Here is a 19,118-nt window from a genome sequence, read left to right on the forward strand (position 1 = left end):
GATTTTGTTGTGGTTGGGGTGACTTGGGAGTGGGTTGGGGAGTCCTCTCGCTGCTGCTGCTGTTTCAGCGCAAAAATCACCGTAATGGAGCATATCGCTTCCTGCCCTGTTTGCTGTGGTTTGCGTGCTGGGCTCGGCACCAGGTTTTTCAGCGCCTGTGATGACTTTTCTTTCCGTTTTTCCCTGTCATTGGGCAGCGGGGACTCCGCAGGCAGGCTGCAGGCAGAGGACAGCTGACTTCGCTTGGATGCCGCTCTCGATCTCTGCGCGTCGGTCTCCCCTCTTTGGGAGGGGAGGAGAGTTCCTCTCCCTCTCCTTGGAAAACGCCCCCTCCAGGATGCTCCAGTAGGAGCTGGTGGGAGGGAGGGAATTCTGACTGCACCGAAATTGTCATGAAAAAAAAAAAAAAAGGCAACTGACAGAAGAGTGAGAACTTGTCCTCAGATTCCTGCTTTTGCAGCAGCGTAAACTAAGTCTCTGCAAGTGCTGCGGGAGCTGGCAGGAGGCAGAAATGAAGTTCAGAGGCGCGGTAAGATTTATTCAGCTGTTCTGGTGGGTTTGCAGCTTTCAGATGTGTAGCTAGTCCAAGAAGAAGGGAGATAAGTTTTCAATTTTTCAGCAGGGACGTGAAATGCTTCAGCCTGCTTTGCGAAAGACCCCTGCATTGGAAGGTTATGTGAAAGGGGATAAAAACCCCAGGAAACACATGTTTTGGGGAGGAAGCCAAGGTGGGACTCGGGAAAGTGGGAAGAGAGGGGGAAAGCTGCCTTGGGGGAGAAGAAAGGGTGGAGCTTTTGCTTGGGTTGGAAGGGGCATGAGGTTGTGTACATACGGTACTGGTGCTGGGCTCTGCTTGTGTCCTTCCCGGGGACATGGGCTTCTTTCTCCCTGACTGCCACCCGAGGGAAGGGCAGGAAATACCTGCTTAAGGACTCCTTGCCATGCAGTTCCTCCAGGGTGTATTTACTTCAGCAAATCTTTGTCCACATTTTAGTGGCAACCAGAAAGCCCGGGTCTGTGTACTGCTTTGCAGGACAACCACCGGGAGATTAGAAAAACGAGTATGTGGCAAAAGGTTGAGAAGACTAGGATTGTTACTTGGAAAATGAGATGAGTAAGAGAGGAGGAAATCCAAACACATATATGCGGTAGTGCCACAGAGAAGGCAGATCATGAGCTCCTTTTTTTCTGTGTTGTAACGCAGGAAGAGGGACATTCGGTTAAGTTAAAAGTTGCCAAAGAGATGCAAAGATGATTTTCGTGCAATGCATAATTGGGTCATGGAATTCACTGACACTGGAAGATGTTAAGGTCAAGAATGAGGAGCATTATAAAAGTGTGTGGGCTTTTGACTGGATAAGAATGTTCAAGGCTTTAATTGGTATAGTTACCAAATTTAGGAAGAGAGGAACTGAAAACGTCATGTCTGTAGATTTAAGCAGTTCTCTGGCTGTTGAAGAAGAGTTAGCATGGGGCTGGAGCATCTCAAACCTGCTCAGTCTAGGGATCCCTGCATGTTTTCCCAAATAGTTTAGCATTGACCGCTGCCTGAGAAAGGGCCTGAGGGATGAAGGGAAGCGCAGAGCTTCTGGAGGACCTGCCTGGTCCCTCCCTGCAGCAGCACATTTGAAGGTGGAGATGATAGCGCTTGGATTTCTGTTGGTATGGAGGACGATGGAGCCAGCAGACCTCTGTACAGCAGTGGATATAGAGGAAGGTTTTTAGATGTGATAACGTGAGAGTGATAAGCAGTGATGTTGTGGAGGGTGGTGCTTGATATTCTCGGAGAGAACATGTGGGTGTGGAAGTGTCCTTCCCATGCCCTGGGAATGCACTGGAGTGCTTGTTCTGGTTGGAAAGTTTTGCTATCTTTGAAAGACATAATGGCCCGAAATGGTTGTGTGGGGTGTGTGGAATCTAGTGGAAAAGGTGGCAACATCTGGTGTGGGGAAGGGCAGAGTGCTGCAGTAGTAACCGTGTGAGACCCGCAGTGTTGTAGTAGAGAGGTGAAAGTATGAGAGTAGTAGTAATAGTAGTAATAGTAAGAGAGGTAAAAGGATGTGTGCCTTGGGAGGGGAATAGAACAGCAGTTCAGTGGCTGGGGGTGCAGGCTCAGCACCCCATTGCTGCGAGCAGGGAGGCAGGGGGAGCAAGTCATGCCCTGATCCTTCTCTGTAGGCCAGTGTTTGTTTCTGCTCCCCTCTCACCTGCTCAGTATGATTGGGGAGTCAGTGGCAAAACTTAGTCAGAAGGGCAGTGATCTGAGTTTTTGCTTTTTAAGCCATCTGTCTTCTGAAGCTACTGTGTGCTGCACAGGCCTGTGACCCGAGGTCACAGGTAGTCCTCTGCGTACTGTGATCAGCAGCATCTTTTAACTAGCAACAGCTTGTGGCATCTGTTCAGGAGCAAAAATGTCAGCTCCCTAAATATAGAAATTTAGTGTATTTACTTTTCCAGGCTTGGTGATCTTTCTGGTTTGCCTAGTTCCTTTTTCTTACTGCTATTTTATATTTAGCTTGTTGATTGAAATATCAGCATCCCCTCTTAGGGGGGAACATTTTTGCTCTCCTTCAAATCAGTTCTTATAAATACCTTTTTGTTTTCACTACTAATTATTTCTCTTTTTTCCTAACTTAGTCTCCCCGCCAAAAAAAGTAAAGTCTAGAAAATGTAATTACGTTATAAGCACTGAACAAATTATATTACCTGCTTGCCCTGGAAATCTCCATGGCTTGCTTTAGTTTCTGTCCATCAAAATTTGCATTTTTCATTTACATTTGAGCTCCTTAGGTGAATTCTTACTATTCGAAATGTTGCAATGTTAAATGTCATTGTTTAATATATTGAGAGTCATAATTAATTGCAGCAACATCCGCACCCTGCATTATTGTTTTTCAAAAGAATAAATTTTTGTTTTCACAGTTCTAACTCCCTATGACCTACATGCATTTGATACTTAAAATAATGCACACGGTGTGATACATTGCTCACATTTCTCACTTGGCTTTGCATTTTAGGGTGGGAGATTAAATGATTCTGTAGCTTGGAACGTGAGGGAGGCAGAACTTTAACTTCTAGGCAGTTTGCTAGTGGGAATGTAACAAATCTGTGAGAGCAGAATAAGCTGGCTTCCCCTGTATTTCCAGTTATGTTTTAATGTATTCCAGTTTGTCCCTACTTAAAATATGGAAGATTTCAAAATAAATAGTTTACAAGAATTAGTCAAGGAAATAGCATTTCTCTCTCTCTCTAATACAATTTTTTGGCTAGGGTATTCTTTAGTTAAATCCTTCCCAACATGTGGTTAGGATCGGGAGGGAAGTATTGGAGAGGGAGAACCAGGTTCTGAGCATGGGCAAGTGCTCCTTGACTCCAGACATTCCTTTGTTAGCGATGTATTGCTCTAAAAGAAGCAAGAATAAAAAAATGCTTCTGCTATAAATGGTCCTTGAGTGGCAGCTGCTGACATGGTAACTTTTTTTGCAGGTTAACGTTGTTCCCTTTAACTCTACTGATCTGTCTAACTCGTCAGGGTTGTTACCTGGTTTGATCCCATTCGATCTGACAGTTCTGATTTTTTTCAAGTTGTCTGGTCAGAGCAGCTTACCACTTTGTGGGAAATAACTTCATTGGGCTTACATAATTAAAAGCAAAATAAATAATTTCCTTTTGTTATTTCATTATCTTTTTTACTAAACGAGCCTGATGTATGGGATTTGTGTCATAGAAATTATTGTCTGAGCTCAAGTGGTTTCAGAAGGGGCAGATAAAGCCATGGGGTTGGTTACAGAGGATGTATACGTGAGATCCAGAGCTGCCTGTTAGGAAACCCTCTTTCCAGCTCAGCTGTTGACTAACAGAGATCTGTGTCCAAAAAGTGCGGCTAATTTTCAGTGTGGCAAGAGGAGGAGGATCCTAAGCGGGCTGCACTTCACTCCTGGAGTCACTGGCAGGCAGCAAGTGCTTGACTAAGATCCCTTGATTCAGGCCCACTTCAGTTGTTTACCTTATTGCTTTCTGCATGTAAAAGGAAAGAGGAGCTATCCCATTCTGCACCTCAGGAATTGAGGTCCTGGATAAAACAGTTGATTTTTGTCTGCTCTGCTGTCTAGCCCATGCTGTGTCCAAAGCCCTTCTCAGGCTGTAGAGTGAAGCAGAAATCGGAGGGATTTTTTTTCCTTCCTGCAGCTTTGGCATGACAGTGAAGAATGTCATACTATCCAGGAGACAAATGTGGTTTAGCTGCCACCTCCCCACAAGAAATTTGTTCTTGGTTCAGACTTCTTATTGTCTTCCAGAATCTAATCTGAATTTCCCTTCCCACTCACATTTGCTTCTTGCCTGTTCTTCCGTTCCCGGCTTTGTAGCTATTTGTGGAACCTGCAGATCAATCATCTTTCACTTGATACCAAGATAAAGGTGCCTGCCTCTTTCTATATGGCACCCACTTCCTGCAGTTGTTTTGGTGCAAGTCTCCCGCTCTACTCAATGGAGAGCGGCTAATTTGTAAAAATGCGTGGTCAGAGGGAAATATTAAAACCTATCTTTTTAGATCTTGAAGGAGAAATCTTGTTCACATTGTGTGACTTTTCTTTCTAAATCAGGTGATTGTAAGGCTTCCCTGTGCCGTATAAGACCACTGACTTTGAGAGCTCCAGGTGTTTTCACATGCGCCACTCCTGGATGCTCCAGGAAGGAGTTAAGAGTTGCCTGAGCAGCCAGGTGCTATCTGTTCTCTCAGTGATGACTCATTTGTGGACCTGGGGTTGCTGTGCCCATGCTGACCATTCAGGTACCCACCCTCTGGGAAAATCAAGGCTGGGAGATCTGGATGTAAAAGACTCCTTCCTACCCACGTGTTAGGCTGTTGGGTGTTGTGTGGCCGTAGACCAGCTGATGGACAAAGCAGTGGCAGGAGTTTCTTGCTTAGGTCAGCCCTGAACTCCTGTGCTCGCGGCAGAGCACCTGTCTTCCATCACAAAAGAAAATTTCCCCGACGTGCTTAGCCTGTGTGACTCAAATACTTTGGATTTTGTTGTGCGGAGCAAAAGGTCCTGTTTTTCATTTTTGAGGTCGCCAATTCCTTAGCAGAGGAAAGTCTTTATCATACTTTGGCATTTAGCATACTTTAAAAGAAAAATACTTGTTTACACCTTCACAATACCACGTCAGAGATTTACTAGTTCAGTTTAGGAGACTCTTTGGTATAGCCTTGAGTGCTTTTGTGCTCCCAGGAGCTGTTTTTGAAGGGATTTTTCTGGTTTTGTTGATTCTTGTGTGAATACAAAGAAAGGTTGGAACCTCAGCCAATGTAAACCTGGCTCTGCAGGCTGCATTCAGCAGCACCAATTTACACCAGCGGAAAGTCTTTCCCAAAATTTAATCACACGGAAGAAAAAAAGGCGTGTGGAAGTAGTACCGCTTTGGTAATTGCACTGGCTTGGTCCCCACCATTCAGGAGTGAAGGCTTTTCCTTTCCTGGCAGTGAGCCACTGTTGTGCTAACAGCTCTGGAGAAGAGATTAAAAGCAAAGAGTGGGTTAAAATAGTGTGGGAATGGGTCCCTTGGAACTGTACCTTGGGGTGGGTTTGAGAAATGCGGTGGCAAAAGTCAGCTTGGACTCTCTCAAGTAGGAGTGACCATAGGGACAGTGATTTTAGTAAGGGATGAAAGGTGAGTTTGAGAGAGAAGGCACAGGCACTCCTAAGCCCACAGGCACCAAGATCAGATGGAGATTGCTCAGATTTTTGCAATTCCCTGTTTGCAGCCTGGGCTGGGTGTGGTGCTAGCGCAGTAAGTATATCCTGCAGAGGTTGGGATCCTTAGCCTGGTTCTCCTTTTGATTTCTGTAGGTAGGGTGAAGCACATGGCGGAGCTAACCTAACGAACTGTTGGTGTCAAAAGGGCACCCATGCTCCCTTTCCTCCTTGCCCTGGATCTGACACTCACCCCATTCCATGGTAGGGTGATTCACCTCACTACCTTGATGGGAAAAGACTGGCTTCTTTTTTCCTGGTCTTTGTTTTGCTGATATAGTGAGTTGAGGTGGTTCAGATAACAGACAGGTAATTGCTTGCATTAACACATGTCAGGGAGGCAAAGTCCGAAGGAGGAGATGTGTTGGGTTTGGCAGTGGTGAGCCATTAAGGCTGCACCTAACTTACCTCCTAGGTGGTGGTTTCACAGCCCTTAAAAGCAGCAGGAACTGGCCCTGCTGCTGAAACACTTGCTCATCCCCAGCTCCACTGTGGGTTCCCAGTCTTGTGCCACCATAGCTGTCGGCCATTGCAAGTGATCATGTGTGGAACCAGTGTGGGAAAACGGCCTGGATTAAAGTAATAAAAACCATCTGAGGTAGTTTTAATGCATGTTGGATTTCCAGTCTAGCTTATTGCACAAGTGTGAGAGTCAGTGCAAGCCAAGGGTGCAGCTGCGCAGAGGGCAGATGGGGCAGTCCTTTCGCCTGCGTTCTCACTGTCGGGACAGCTCGTCTACCCCTGTACTCTCTTAGCAGCTTCCAGAAAAACTGATTTTCACAAGGAAGGGGTCTGATCAGACCCTCACAGCCTATATTCTCCTAATTATCTGGAATACATGCTCCCTGCCACATGGCTTTCATAGTTGTCTGAGTGGGTCTCTTGCATAGCAGAGAGCAAAGGACGTTCTAAATGAACTGAACGTCAGCCGGAGGCGTTTTGGCAGAGATAAATCTATCCTCTGAAAAAGATGCTAAGGGAGCCAGTTCTGTCCATACGCAAACTGTTTAATGGTTAATTAGCTTCACTGTAACTTAATTAACCCCCAGACTGGGTTTTGCTAGCATTAATTTACAGCCACCAAATTTGCTGTCTGCCTGCTAATACAAAATAACTAACATTTCAGTTATTTTAATTTATTCAATGCCTCACTGTCACAGTCATTCAGTAGGAACATATGGTCATTATTGTGATTATTTTTTTCTAAATAGTGTCTTCTTTCCCCATTTTCTTCCTTCTGCATTACTGTTCTGTTTCCATTTTGGAAAAGGATTTATTTTCACCTCCTTTTACGTTGCATCTGTTGAAGTTACTGGCAGTCAAATAGTTAATGTTGACCTTTTAAGTTGGTGGTAGGCTTGGACATAAGCAATAAAGCAAATGAGCAAACGCTGGCACAGAGAAGCGCTTATTGCTCAGCTGTGGTTTACGACTGACGTTTGTATTTGCATTGAACTTGGGCTTGGGGAGGGTACAGTGCTGTGATGAAAATGTATATTCTGGAGAATGTGACTGCATCATGTCAGCTAGGTAACCTGGACACATTTAATTATTGTTGAAAAGTTGCGTTTAGTTGTTTGGGGTTTTTTTATGCTGACTGAAAATTTCAGGTAGTTAATTTGTTCTCATGGAGAGAGGTTGGAGTTGAATGAGAAGAAAAAAGCGTGGGGGAAACCGAAAGCTCTTTAGCCTTAAATGCCTGTCCCAGAGGAGGCGGCAGAAGTGCATTTCTCTGTAAGTAGGATAGATTGCTGCTTCCTTAGGCTGGATGTGTACAGCTGGGAGCAGTTTGTCCTGAGCTGGGAGTGGCTGATGAAAGAGCTGCTGAAACTGCTAAGTGACGTTTTCTGTGAAAGTCTTTAGGATTATATAAACTTGGATTAACTGTGCTAGGGTGGAAGTTTCTCTTCCGTCATTTTTGAGGCAGCTGTGTTTTAAAACTGTATTCATACACTTACCCACCTGAAAACTAGTTATTTTCTGTTGGGTCTGCCTTTGTTCCCATACCTTGCCCAAAACCTGCTCCAGGATTTCACTGCTCTGATAGAAGAATTCTAATTTCTAGACAGAGTTTCTTTGGATGTGATTTATCTCTATTTCTTTTGCTAGTGTTGCCCTTTATCTTGTCACCTTCCTTCTCCAGGGCTTATCCCTTTCCTCTTCACCTTGGCAAAGAGGGTAGAAGAAGACAACAAAGCGCTTGGCTGAAGGTGTGGAGGAATTGGTTTGGGAAGTTTTGGGCTTACTTAGTGACAGTATCTGCAGAATTCCTCCCAAGCTGGATCTTTCAAAGCTTAGAAATCAAGCCTTCCAGACCATGAGACTAATTGGAAAAAATAAAAAGGGAAATCAAAATGATGTTTCTTCGTGGTGTTTGAGCCATTAGAGTGGATCTGGATTTGAGATTTCCAGGAGGAACTGATTTTTCTTTCTGAAAGCTCCTAGTTTCATGCAATCACTTATGCCCAAGCACTGGGCTTTTGGGAAGGAAGCCAATTACAACTTGCAGAAATAGGCAAAACTGCATTTGTAAATATTGGTAAGTCTGAACAACTGCAGACTGAGGGAATTTGCACCCATTTGGGCCCAGATTTATACTTCAGTGGGTCTTGCCTTTATTACTACTTAACAAAACTCAAGGTAAATTTTTCTTCTGACCAAGGTGGTTTTTATTTTTTTTTCCCCTGCATGCCATCTTTCCCTGTGCTCTCACCACTATTATATCTTGAGAAGGAGCAGAAAGGAACTACCTGACAACGTGAGTCAGCAAAAATCATCTACATCATTGCACAGGGTTTTGGGGCTGGTTGGCAGCGTGGCAGCAGGGGTCCGGCATTCCTGGTTTGTAACACTGCTACAGGAGAGGGTGCCCTGGGTATCACTATTAGCGCGTGCGCCTGTTTAGGAACAAGAATCGGCAGTGTTTGTGCCAGTGATCGCGACATCCCAGAATGTAACAACAGGTTCTCTGAAATGCATTAGTGCTTTAGGGAAATGATTTAGAAGTATGCTTGCTGTGAGGAGTTTGCCAAATTAAGAAGGATTTAAGAATATGATAAGGAAATGCAGGCAGATGTGAGGCAAATGGTTTAATATGTTATATCTCCCATCTCTGATTTCTGTACTGTCTCCCGTCTTCTATGCCTTGTATATCGTCTCTCCATTGTGTAGAAATCTTCTCTGCAAGTAGCGACTGAGTCACTTGGTGCACATTTCCTCACCCTGTTTTAGTACGTGAGGCCGAGTGAAGCAAGAAGTCAGCAGACCTGTTGTTTTCCAGAGACGGTTGTGTCTGAACCACATCACTTAGAAAATGAAGCCTTTAAAAGAGGGTCATGGAATAGAAATTGTCTGATGCACGAGATAAATGTTGGTGTCATGGTCTAAATTCAGTGGCATGGGATGCAGAAATGTCCATTTCTCTGAATTTTCTCAGAATTTTCCTATTGGGTATCTTGCTAAAGCTTTTAAATTGGTCAGCGATGTAAAGCTGTTTGCTCAAGAGATGACTCATCATCAGTCATAAAAGATTCCTTACCTCGAAACAACTTCCCATTACGAAGTGAGAGAGAAAAGTAGAGAGCGCACATTTCAGTCTCACTCCTGCTAAAGGATGTCTGGGAAAGGAAAGCCAAGTTTTATTCTCCTTATGAAATGCTTGCTTGCTTGATTGATTTAAAGTCATTGGAAATTTAGCAATAGCTTTTCCCTAATGCTGGCTTGTCTTCCGCCGAAGCAATTAGTATAAACCAGTTGATGAAGTGTTAGTATGCACTGACTAGCGTTTTCAACAGTAGTAGCGGGGTTATTCTAACATCCTCTCCTGTTTGTAGGTTGTCCGTGGGTAATTGTGGTTAATGGTTCTTGTGGACTCGGTGAGCTGCATAGAAAAACCACAGATATCCCAACCTTCCTCTGATTCTGGTTGCAGGGAGCGGGGACTAACGGCATTCGGCTGACCATGGAGAGTGCTCTGACAGCCCGCGACCGTGTCGGGGTGCAGGATTTCGTCCTGCTTGAGAACTTCACCAGCGAAGCAGCCTTCATTGAAAATCTGCGTAAGCGCTTCAAGGAGAACCTAATCTATGTGAGTAGCAGAGTGGCAGACGCTGAAGTGTTCATTCCTGACGGGAATTTGGGTGTTTGCAGCAGAAGACGTGCCATAGCTTTGCTTTTGGATTTGGAGACGGTGGTGTCAACTTCAATAGGCCGTGGTTGCTTGTGTCAGAACTAGTCTGAAATTCTGTCCTGATAACGGGCATAGGGACTCACTGCAATGCTCCAGTGGAGGTCTGCTGGCATTTACAGATCTTGCCAGCATGGAAAAATCCACCTCACACCGCATTCTTCTATTTCATGAATTCACTCTGTGGTGGGCAATCCCAGGCTTGAACTTGATCCTGAATGGTGTATCAGAAATAATCCAGTATTCTTGCCTGTTACAAGCACTAAACCGTTGGCAGGTGCTGTTTATCCAGCAAGGATAACATGTCTCGCGTGACACCCACAATGTCATTTCTTGCTGTGCTAAGAGGTCACTTCTTCAGCACCCTTGGCCTCTTTGGAAGCCCTCAGCAGCATCCCCAGTACAGTGGGGCAGGCAGCCCTTGTCAACAACATCACATACAGTCTTCAGAGCAGTCTGGGCTCTCAGAGAATCTGCTGCCAGACCTTCTGTAACCTCTCTGCTTCGTGTTTTCTTTTTCAGACATACATTGGCTCCGTTCTGGTGTCTGTTAATCCATACAAGGAACTGGAAATCTACAGTAAACAGAACATGGAGCGATACCGTGGTGTCAGCTTCTATGAAGTTTCTCCTCACCTGTGAGTGGCCTGTGGGTAAACAGTGCAGTTTGTGCCGTTCCCACGCAGGCGTGTGCAGTAATGACATGTGAAAACAAGCAAATGGGACTCTTCCTTGTCCCAGATGCAACCCTAATAGTCATAGGGATAGAAAGGATCCTTCGGAGGGTGTGGTGTACGGCTCTTTCTATTCCTGTTCCTCTCTCCAAAGAGGATGAGTTGCCTTTGCAAGAGCAGTATTTGGAAAGGGAGTTGGTTCCTTCCTGGCTGGAGGAACAGAGCTGCTTACCCAGCCCTGGCAGGACAGGAGTTCATTGTTCCAGGGTTACTTGGGGTCTGCGTGTCCGGGCTGTGAGTTTTCCTCTGCTGCTGCATCGCTCATTCAGCATAGGGCAAACTAGGGGAAAGAGTGTGTCTATATGTGTGGTGGTTTCTTTCCTACCTCTGCTGTTACTGCCTGACCAATATTTATCTGGTATTTCCCTTGTTGCTAAGATACCGTCAGCCTGTTGGAAGAAGGAATGTATTTATTTACATGGTCTGGCCTGGTGAGCATTCCCAATTTCCCATTTAAAAAAAAAAAAAAAGTTTGAGGTTTAAAGTTATTTTTGAAAGCATTTGAATTTTTTTGTCAGACTGAAAGAGAAAGATGACTGAGAGCTGAGGACATTTGGCTCCAGAATGTTTTCTTACAGGACCAAGGGCCAAATTCTGAGCACCTCTTGGAGGTTTTTTGATGGTGGGGTTCTTTTTCTTTTTTTTTTTTTAAAGAGGTCTTGGAAGAGTAAATGATATTATTTTTGAGCTATTTGGATTGTTTCTTATTATTGGCACATAGCCCAGGAGAGTAAGCAAAACAGAATGCACTGCAAGCACAGAGAGGGAGAGAAACACCATTACTTGGGGAAAGTCTGAACACTCGAAGTTCTATTTGTTACGATAAAAACGTGATTTTTATAGTGTTTGGGGCTTTCTGCGTAGACCTATGTGGGGGATGATTAAACCTGTAGAAACCTACATTTACACCTGCTAAGTTCTCCCCTTGCTCTCGATGGGTCTGTGTGCAGGTGCCCCCGCTGAGAGATCTGCCCCCGCAGGGCAGTGGCCGGAGCGAGCAGGGGGTTACTGTCACTCCTGCCTCCCAGGCAGGGACCCGGCCGGCATGCCGCCCCGTTTGCCTGCCATCAGGGCATTCCTCAGGGTTTCTGTGTCCTCAGATGAGAATTTTGTGACTCTCTGGAAAACCCTTGGGACTGTGGCTACCTTTTCATTTGTGCGCAGTAGGGCGAGGGCTGAGCGTGATGGCAGTGCTCGCATATAACATGAAACACTAAGCAGTTATGCTCTAATTCCCGCGTGTGCTACACAAAGTGACTTAAATCACAAAGTAGCTGGTTGTTTCTGAGGCTGTTGTTCTCTTTTCGTGTCTTAACTAGTCCTGTAAGAAATTGTGAAATGTGCAGCTCATAAGTAAACCCTTGAGAACTGCGGTACTGAATACCACTGCCGCTCCAGCTAGGAAAACAGTATTTTTTGTTAACTGTTTTTATCATTCTGTTAAAAACCACCACGTTATTTGATTATTTACATAATGTTATTTGATTATGCATTTAAAAATATTCTGAGGTGTAGTGTGGTACTCGGTGCTTCTCCTTTTACAGTTTCAGGTGTCTTTTTCTTCTTCTTTCTCTTATTCTAAACTGATTCTAGAAAGCCAAAACACTTCAAGATTGCTATTCCAGTGTCAAAATAGTTTCGGGCTAGGCCTGGGCACTGGGTTCTCTGGGAAGTGCGTCACGTTCAAAGGAGAAGAGTTATCCCTATGGGCTTGAAATGAGTATACTTCCCAGAGTGATCTGTCGCATCCTGTCCTATTTATAGCCTGCCAGGGCGTTCAGAGATGGCGACTACAATTGGGATCATAAACATCTTTTAAGTAAAGTGATTCTGTACGTGGTATGCACGACTGCTAGCTTTCTGCTTGAACTTGCAGTACTATAAAATCACCCAATAAAGGCACGCTGTCTAGAGGCAGTTCTTAACATTGAAATTAAATTTGCATTTATTCAACTGTTTTCAAAATACGCCAGAGACAGAATTTGGATGGGAAGAGAAGGACTTGATGAATGTAGTGGGGTAAGTGTGCAGTTGTGTTGCTAGGTAGCTCATCGGTGTTGCCTTAGCACCAAGTATTAATAGACTTGAGAAAGCCATGGCTGGTAATTTGGTGTGCTTATTTCTAATTAATTTCACAGCATGAGAGTGGTTAAAAAAAAAAAGGGAGGGGAAAAAAAAGCAAAGCTACTAAAAGGTTGTCAAATGTATAAAGACAGGGTATCTGCTTGATCACCACATGTAAGACAGCTGAAAATATTGTTATGGAGGTTGTCTTACATGAGTGCGTTGTGTAGGGCTAACGCTCCTCTCTTGCCTCTTCCACTGCACCTACCCGGTCCTTTTCCTCTCCCTCTGTAAGCGGTTGCCACCGTAGTCAGGCTCATCCTCCTGCTCTCTGGTGTTGTAAAAGTGCATGTGATCCTTCGTGTAGCATCCTGCCTGGTCTGTCGTGGGGAGGAAAATTGAAGAGAAAGAAAAAGCAGCAAGGGAAGAAACAGGGTTCCAGGCCCAGCAGCAACAAACCCCGGCTGTATGCAGGCAGGAGGAACCGTCTGGGGTTCTGGTAGTGTTTGGCCTAAGGTGGTCAGTCGCTTACATACCCTGCAGGATGCTTTTTAGGTTGTGTTGGCTTATCCAATTCTTCCTACCATCCAAGAGAAGCTGTGAGAGGTTGGGCTATTCTGGAGCCATATTATAGGAGCCACCCAGATAGCAAAGTGCAGTTGTGACCTTCTGAGTGTGTCATCACTTAAAAGACAAGCTAGAATAAAGATCGATGGAAAACAAGATGTTTCCTGAACGTAAAGCTTTGTTGTCCTGTGGGACCGATGTCAAGAGATCATGTATATTTAGAAAAGCTTATCTGCACTATTTAGTCTTCTACAGAAGATCTTCTCGTCAGAGGGGGTTTTTAAAGGCATTTAAGAGATTTGTGTTATTACCCTGCAGAAACTTGGCTCAGTGGTTAAGATGTGTATAGAGATGTCAGCAATCTCTTGTGTTGCCGGCGTGCAGAAGCAATACGCTCTTGCTCAGCCCATGGACACATACCTCTTCTTGAGCTGTCCCTGCTGGGAGGTCACACAGTGGGATAGTCTTAGCTGAGGACTCTGCCCTTCACTTGTGGAAACAAACTAATGCCTGGTTATGGTTGTCCCTTAGCTACGCGATTGCAGACAATTCGTATCGCTCCCTGCGCACGGAGAGGAAGGATCAGTGTATTCTGATCTCTGGGGAGAGCGGGGCTGGCAAAACGGAGGCTACCAAGAAGATCCTGCAGTACTACGCCGTGACCTGCCCAGCTAGTCAGCAGGTCGAAACCGTGAAGGACCCGACCTGTTACAATCCAATCCCGTCCTGGAGGTAACTCTAGAGCCCGCAGCACGGAAACTTGACGTTGAGTCATACCGGCAGCGCTCGCTTTTTCCACCTGAGAGGGCGGGGGCCGCCGGGCCCCGCTGGGCACGCCTGAGCTGTCTGTGCAGGGCGGATAGCGTGTCCTGGGAACACTGGTTCACCACACGTGGGCTGATGGATTGCGCTGCACGCAGGGGAATCCCAGGCTGCTTCCAAGCCAAAGAAACGGCCCCCTGCTGCTGAACTCACGGGGCCCTTTCCAGTCCACCAGCAGCAATTCTGGCGTGGCCGGGCTGCAGCGGGAAGCACGTGTTTGGCGTGGGAAGAGTTCTGGTGCGCTGCGTTAAGTTTGCAAAGCCAGAAGTGGGCGCATCCACCGTGGGCAGCGTTGCCCTCTGATAAATGCATTTGTTGGGTGCCTTCTCTAGTGCTGTGGTGTCCTCTAGTGTCCAGCCCTGAGCTGTCTTTGCGGTTCCCTGCGATATTTCTGCTCTGGACTCCAAAAACGCTGCGTGCCCAGGAGAGGTGTGCTCCCCGCGAGAGGGGAAAGCCTGGCAGGCCAAGACCTGTTAGGATGGTGCCCGCTGTGAGCAGAGCAGCAGGTGACTGTAAGCAAATAGCTGTGATGAAAGAGTAAGCTTTGAAAAGACTGGCAGACGTGACATACGTTGTCAGCAGTGAACTGGCATTAAAATAAGCTTGCTGGGGGGGGTGGAAATGTTTTCAGAGGCGTGCTCCATCTGCAGTGCTCACGCAGGGTAGAAAGATCAGCGTTAGAATTTGGGTAGCGATCCGTTTCCTTTGCAAAAAGCAAAAACCTAGGCTTTGCTGGCTGTAAATGAACAACTGGCAGCTTCACCAAAATGTTTATAAATAATCTTATTTGATATTTCTTTCTCTCTGTTCGTTTCCGTTTCAGGCCTTTGGAAATGCAAAAACCCTTCGTAATGACAACTCCAGCCGATTTGGGAAATACATGGATGTGCAGTTTGATTACAGGGTAACTTGAAACTGGTCCCAGTCATAGCAGGCCTCTGTTGCCTGTGCTTTCTTGTACTGATGTGTGCATCGAGCAATTGTTTTGCATTCTCCTGACATTGTTGTAAACAGAGTCTGTGGCAACAAAGTTTAGTTCCGGTGGATTTTATAGTACATTCTCTTTTTTCTTCCCTCATTTCTCTGTACAAGGAGACAGCTAGATTAAATCCTATTTCTAGGGGATGCAAACAGATACTCCCAAACTAAATCCACATAAATCAGCTGTGATCTGAAGATAGTATCTGTCCTGTGTAACTTTGCACAGTGTTTGTTTCAATTCTGATCCAAACTGCCCCACGCTCTGAAGATGAACATAGTGCAAGAACTGAGTAGCTTGGCGTACTGCAGTCGTTCAAACGTCTCAGTCTGTAATCCCTCCACGCTCAGTGTTGTGTTGCTTTTCCTTTGTGTTGGATGCCTTCTCAGGAGGAATTTTACACACATCAGGATCCTATTCAGTACGTGCTGCAGCCATGATCTGTATAATGGTATCTTACTGTCACTTGACAGCTCCTTTTGCATGTGCTTCGAAACTCCAATTGCCACTATGTTTTAGCTCAAACAGAGATTGTGATACAAAATGGCAGATAATTTTCTGTCTTTTGTAGGCTATCATGTTGTATCCTGTTTGTCTTTGAATAGGCCACCAAGAAGCAGAAATATTTTCTGTGTTGATGAACTATTTCATTGTATCTGGTTTGATTTAGGGGGCTCCTGTCGGGGGCCATATCTTGAACTACCTCCTGGAGAAATCCCGAGTTGTACACCAGAATCATGGAGAGAGGAACTTCCACATTTTCTACCAGCTGCTAGAAGGAGGGGAAGAGGACTTGCTGCGAAGGCTGGGCCTCGAGAAGAGCCCCCAACAGTATCACTATTTAGTAAAGGTGTGCGTTAACTAGTAACTCTTAGAATATTGTTATATTATAGGACCAATAGATTGGTTGACTTTTGTAGTTTCTTTCCCTCACTTCAAAAATAACGCTGAGATGACTGCTTACAATAAAAAACACATGCAGAAGTGCACTGAGCATGAGTAATAGATATTTGACAATTATTACTTACTTATATCAAACTGTGTCTTTGTAGGGTCACTGCGCAAGGGTCAGTTCCATAAATGACAAAAATGATTGGAAGATTGTGCGAAGAGCCCTGTCCATTATAAGCTTCAATGACAACGAGGTGGAGGTGCGATGTGTTTATTAACAGCACAGCTGATTTTCCTACTCCTCAGGAATTTTTCTGCTTCCATTAATGTTATTTTGGACCAAAAGCAGCGTTCAGAGTGAATGTGTTCTCTGCAAAAATCCTGAGCCCCCCCCCCCCAACAACAACAACAAAATGTTCTCTAAGATGTTAATTAACACCAAAATCTTGCTGCCTCTTCTAACTGTGCATTCGTTTCATCATCCTGATTTGTGACTCTTGCTTCCATCCTAGGATTTGCTGAGCATTGTGGCTAGTGTTCTGCATCTGGGGAATGTGCAGTTTGCTGCTGATGAGCAAGGAAATGCTCAGGTCACTACAGAGAATCAGATTAAATATCTGGCTAGGGTGAGTATCACCGGTTAGAGAGACATTACAGGAGAGATGAATTGTAGGGGATTCCTTATTTTGAACTTGATACCATCGTATAATTTTAGAATATGATTTAGGAGTTCTCATAAATTTAATTTTATTTGACCTAAATAAAATGCAAATATTAACATCAAACCCCTTTAATTGACAACTCCTGTATTTACCACTTGCTCCACCACTGACTTGGGGTTTTCGCCTGCAGGCAGTGGGATAGGAATAGACCTATTCCAGATATGAGTTTTAAAGAAAGAATCACACTTGTGGCTTTGCTTAGTCAGTTCTTTGTGCCAGAACAAGCAAGGCCATATCCATGCCAGAAAGGAGGTGGTGTGCAGCAGGAAAGGCAAGGACAGATGCTGCAAAAGTCTTGCAGTGGGAATGGGGAAATGAAGGGTTGTTTCACTGGACTGTGATTTTTAGGAAGCATTAGTAATAAATCGAACCTACTGCTTCATAAATTAATCTAATATTCTACTGCTTTGCAGCTTCTAGCAGTCGAAGGCTCTGTTCTTCGAGATGCATTGATCCACAAGAAGATCATAGCAAAGGGGGAAGAGGTAAGAACATGAACTGGGGATCTGGGAGGTATGTGGAATTAAATCAAGCTAACGACACGCCATCGGCTCTCTTACCAGAACTAAATACTTCTCACTTGTCAGAGGAAGCTGTTGGTGCAGGACCCCCACAGCCTAATGCTGATTTGCAGCCTGCAGGGCTGGGAAAGTGGTGCGAGCTGAGCCCAGACGGGGTGCCACTGAGTGGCTGCTTATTAACAGTGAGCTAGGGAAAGTTAATCACTTGGTGGAGTGGCTGCTGAATGGCTTTTTTTCTCCTTCTGCATGCAGCTTATCAGCCCTCTGAACCTGGAGCAGGCGGCCTACGCAAGGGATGCGCTTGCTAAGGCAGTATACGGACGCACTTTCTCCTGGCTGGTGAACAAGGTTAACAAGTCTCTTGCTTACAAGGTAAATGAACCTTCTGCTTGTCAATATCCAACCAAGCGTGAAAGGAAATTTGAAGTCTTTTAGCTGTGAAGCAGAGAAATGGTAAGTTGTGTGCTGTACGGTGATTTCTAATTGAATTCGTTTCCCATTAAGAAGAGGGTAAGGAGTACATGCTGTAACTAAATGGGTATAATCCAGTGATGGATCATAGCTGTGAGCACATACCAACATTATATTTTTTTTTCCCTATTGCAGGAAGGAGAGTTTCCAGGCTGGAGAAGTACAACGGTTTTAGGATTGCTCGATATCTATGGATTTGAGGTTTTCCAGCACAACAGGTTTGTTTCAATCAATGTGTCTTGAGTTTTGAGTAAACTCTGCGTGACTTCACTCATTATAGCATTTTCTCTGTTGTGAAATAAGACACCATTCCATCTCTGGTTCTCTTAGTCAAGAGAGAAAGAGATGACATTTAAACTTCAGGAAATCAGTTGAATAACTGATAATCACAGGGCTTTTAATGCTTGGAGCATCCAGCTAATACTTAGCATTTCCAGCTGTCAGTGTTCCTGGTATTTTAAAGAGACCGTTGCATTTTTGGGGCATGTTCATGGATACCTTCAGCTCTGCCTTTGCCCAGCTCTCCGGCACAGTGCTGGCTGTTGTGGCATCCTTCCATGGTGGTGTGAACAGGGAAACGCAGCTAGAAAAGAGCATATGGGACTATGGCAGAGCCTGGAACCGCGCTCTGGCAGACAGCAGTGAACTGAGACTCAAATGTGCAGTATCATTTGCCACTTCTTAGAATTTTTTGTGTTCCTCTGTGTGTGTTCCATCCCTCATGTCCTTTTTCCCCCATCCTTCTGGAATTCTTTAATGGTATTCTCTAAATAATTAACTTACTAAATTTAAACAGTCAGTAAATAAATGTTTCACAAAATCTCTTCTATTTCTCTTGATTTACACAGAGCTATACTCATGCTGCTGCCCACTGATGATAGCTTCTTTTACTGTGGTACAGTGTTAGTGATTATTCTTCTGATTTTTGTTTGCAGCTTTGAGCAATTTTGTATTAATTATTGTAATGAAAAATTGCAGCAGCTCTTCATAGAGCTCACATTAAAGTCGGAACAAGAGGAATACGAGTCAGAAGGCATAGCGGTAAGAGCCAATATCTTTTCTACTCTTTCCTTTGTAGCACCTCCTGCAGCCAGAGGAGAGATTAGAAAAGAGGCTGCTAATAATGGCCTCCAAAGTAAATGAATTAAAGTACTTCCCTTTTTCCTTTCTTTTTGAAACACTTTGGTAACTCTGTGTGATATAGCTAGAAGTGAGTAATGCCATTTTAATCTTTTACTCTGATAAAAACAACAAAAAAATGCTTTTTAAAAGGCACATTAGGAAAAAAAGTTTGATGAGTGAAAAAGCTTTGTTTCAAATTTGACAGAAAGATTATTCAAGTGTGGTGCTGTCTGAAATGTTCTGAAATTTTCATGTGTTTTTCCAGTCTTGAATTGGTTTCACC

The 19,118-nt window shown here is 44.6% G+C and overlaps 1 protein-coding gene across 1 annotated transcript in view; it reads left to right on the plus strand.

Moving 5' to 3' along the window:
• The first annotated feature begins 216 nt into the window (after nucleotides 1-216).
• Nucleotides 217-19,118, plus strand: part of MYO1C (myosin IC) — a 32,498-nt gene continuing 13,596 nt past the window's right edge. The window contains 13 exon segments of the mRNA XM_037374706.1: nucleotides 217-529; nucleotides 9,688-9,843; nucleotides 10,465-10,580; nucleotides 13,839-14,007; nucleotides 14,010-14,039; nucleotides 14,953-15,033; nucleotides 15,779-15,958; nucleotides 16,161-16,259; nucleotides 16,512-16,625; nucleotides 17,135-17,206; nucleotides 17,495-17,614; nucleotides 17,849-17,931; nucleotides 18,649-18,754. Coding sequence (XP_037230603.1) covers nucleotides 512-529; nucleotides 9,688-9,843; nucleotides 10,465-10,580; nucleotides 13,839-14,007; nucleotides 14,010-14,039; nucleotides 14,953-15,033; nucleotides 15,779-15,958; nucleotides 16,161-16,259; nucleotides 16,512-16,625; nucleotides 17,135-17,206; nucleotides 17,495-17,614; nucleotides 17,849-17,931; nucleotides 18,649-18,754 — 1,344 coding nt within the window. The 5' untranslated portion in view covers nucleotides 217-511.

Source organism: Falco rusticolus, chromosome 1 (assembly GCF_015220075.1).
Source record: "Falco rusticolus isolate bFalRus1 chromosome 1, bFalRus1.pri, whole genome shotgun sequence".
Taxonomy (NCBI): Eukaryota; Metazoa; Chordata; class Aves; order Falconiformes; family Falconidae; genus Falco; species Falco rusticolus.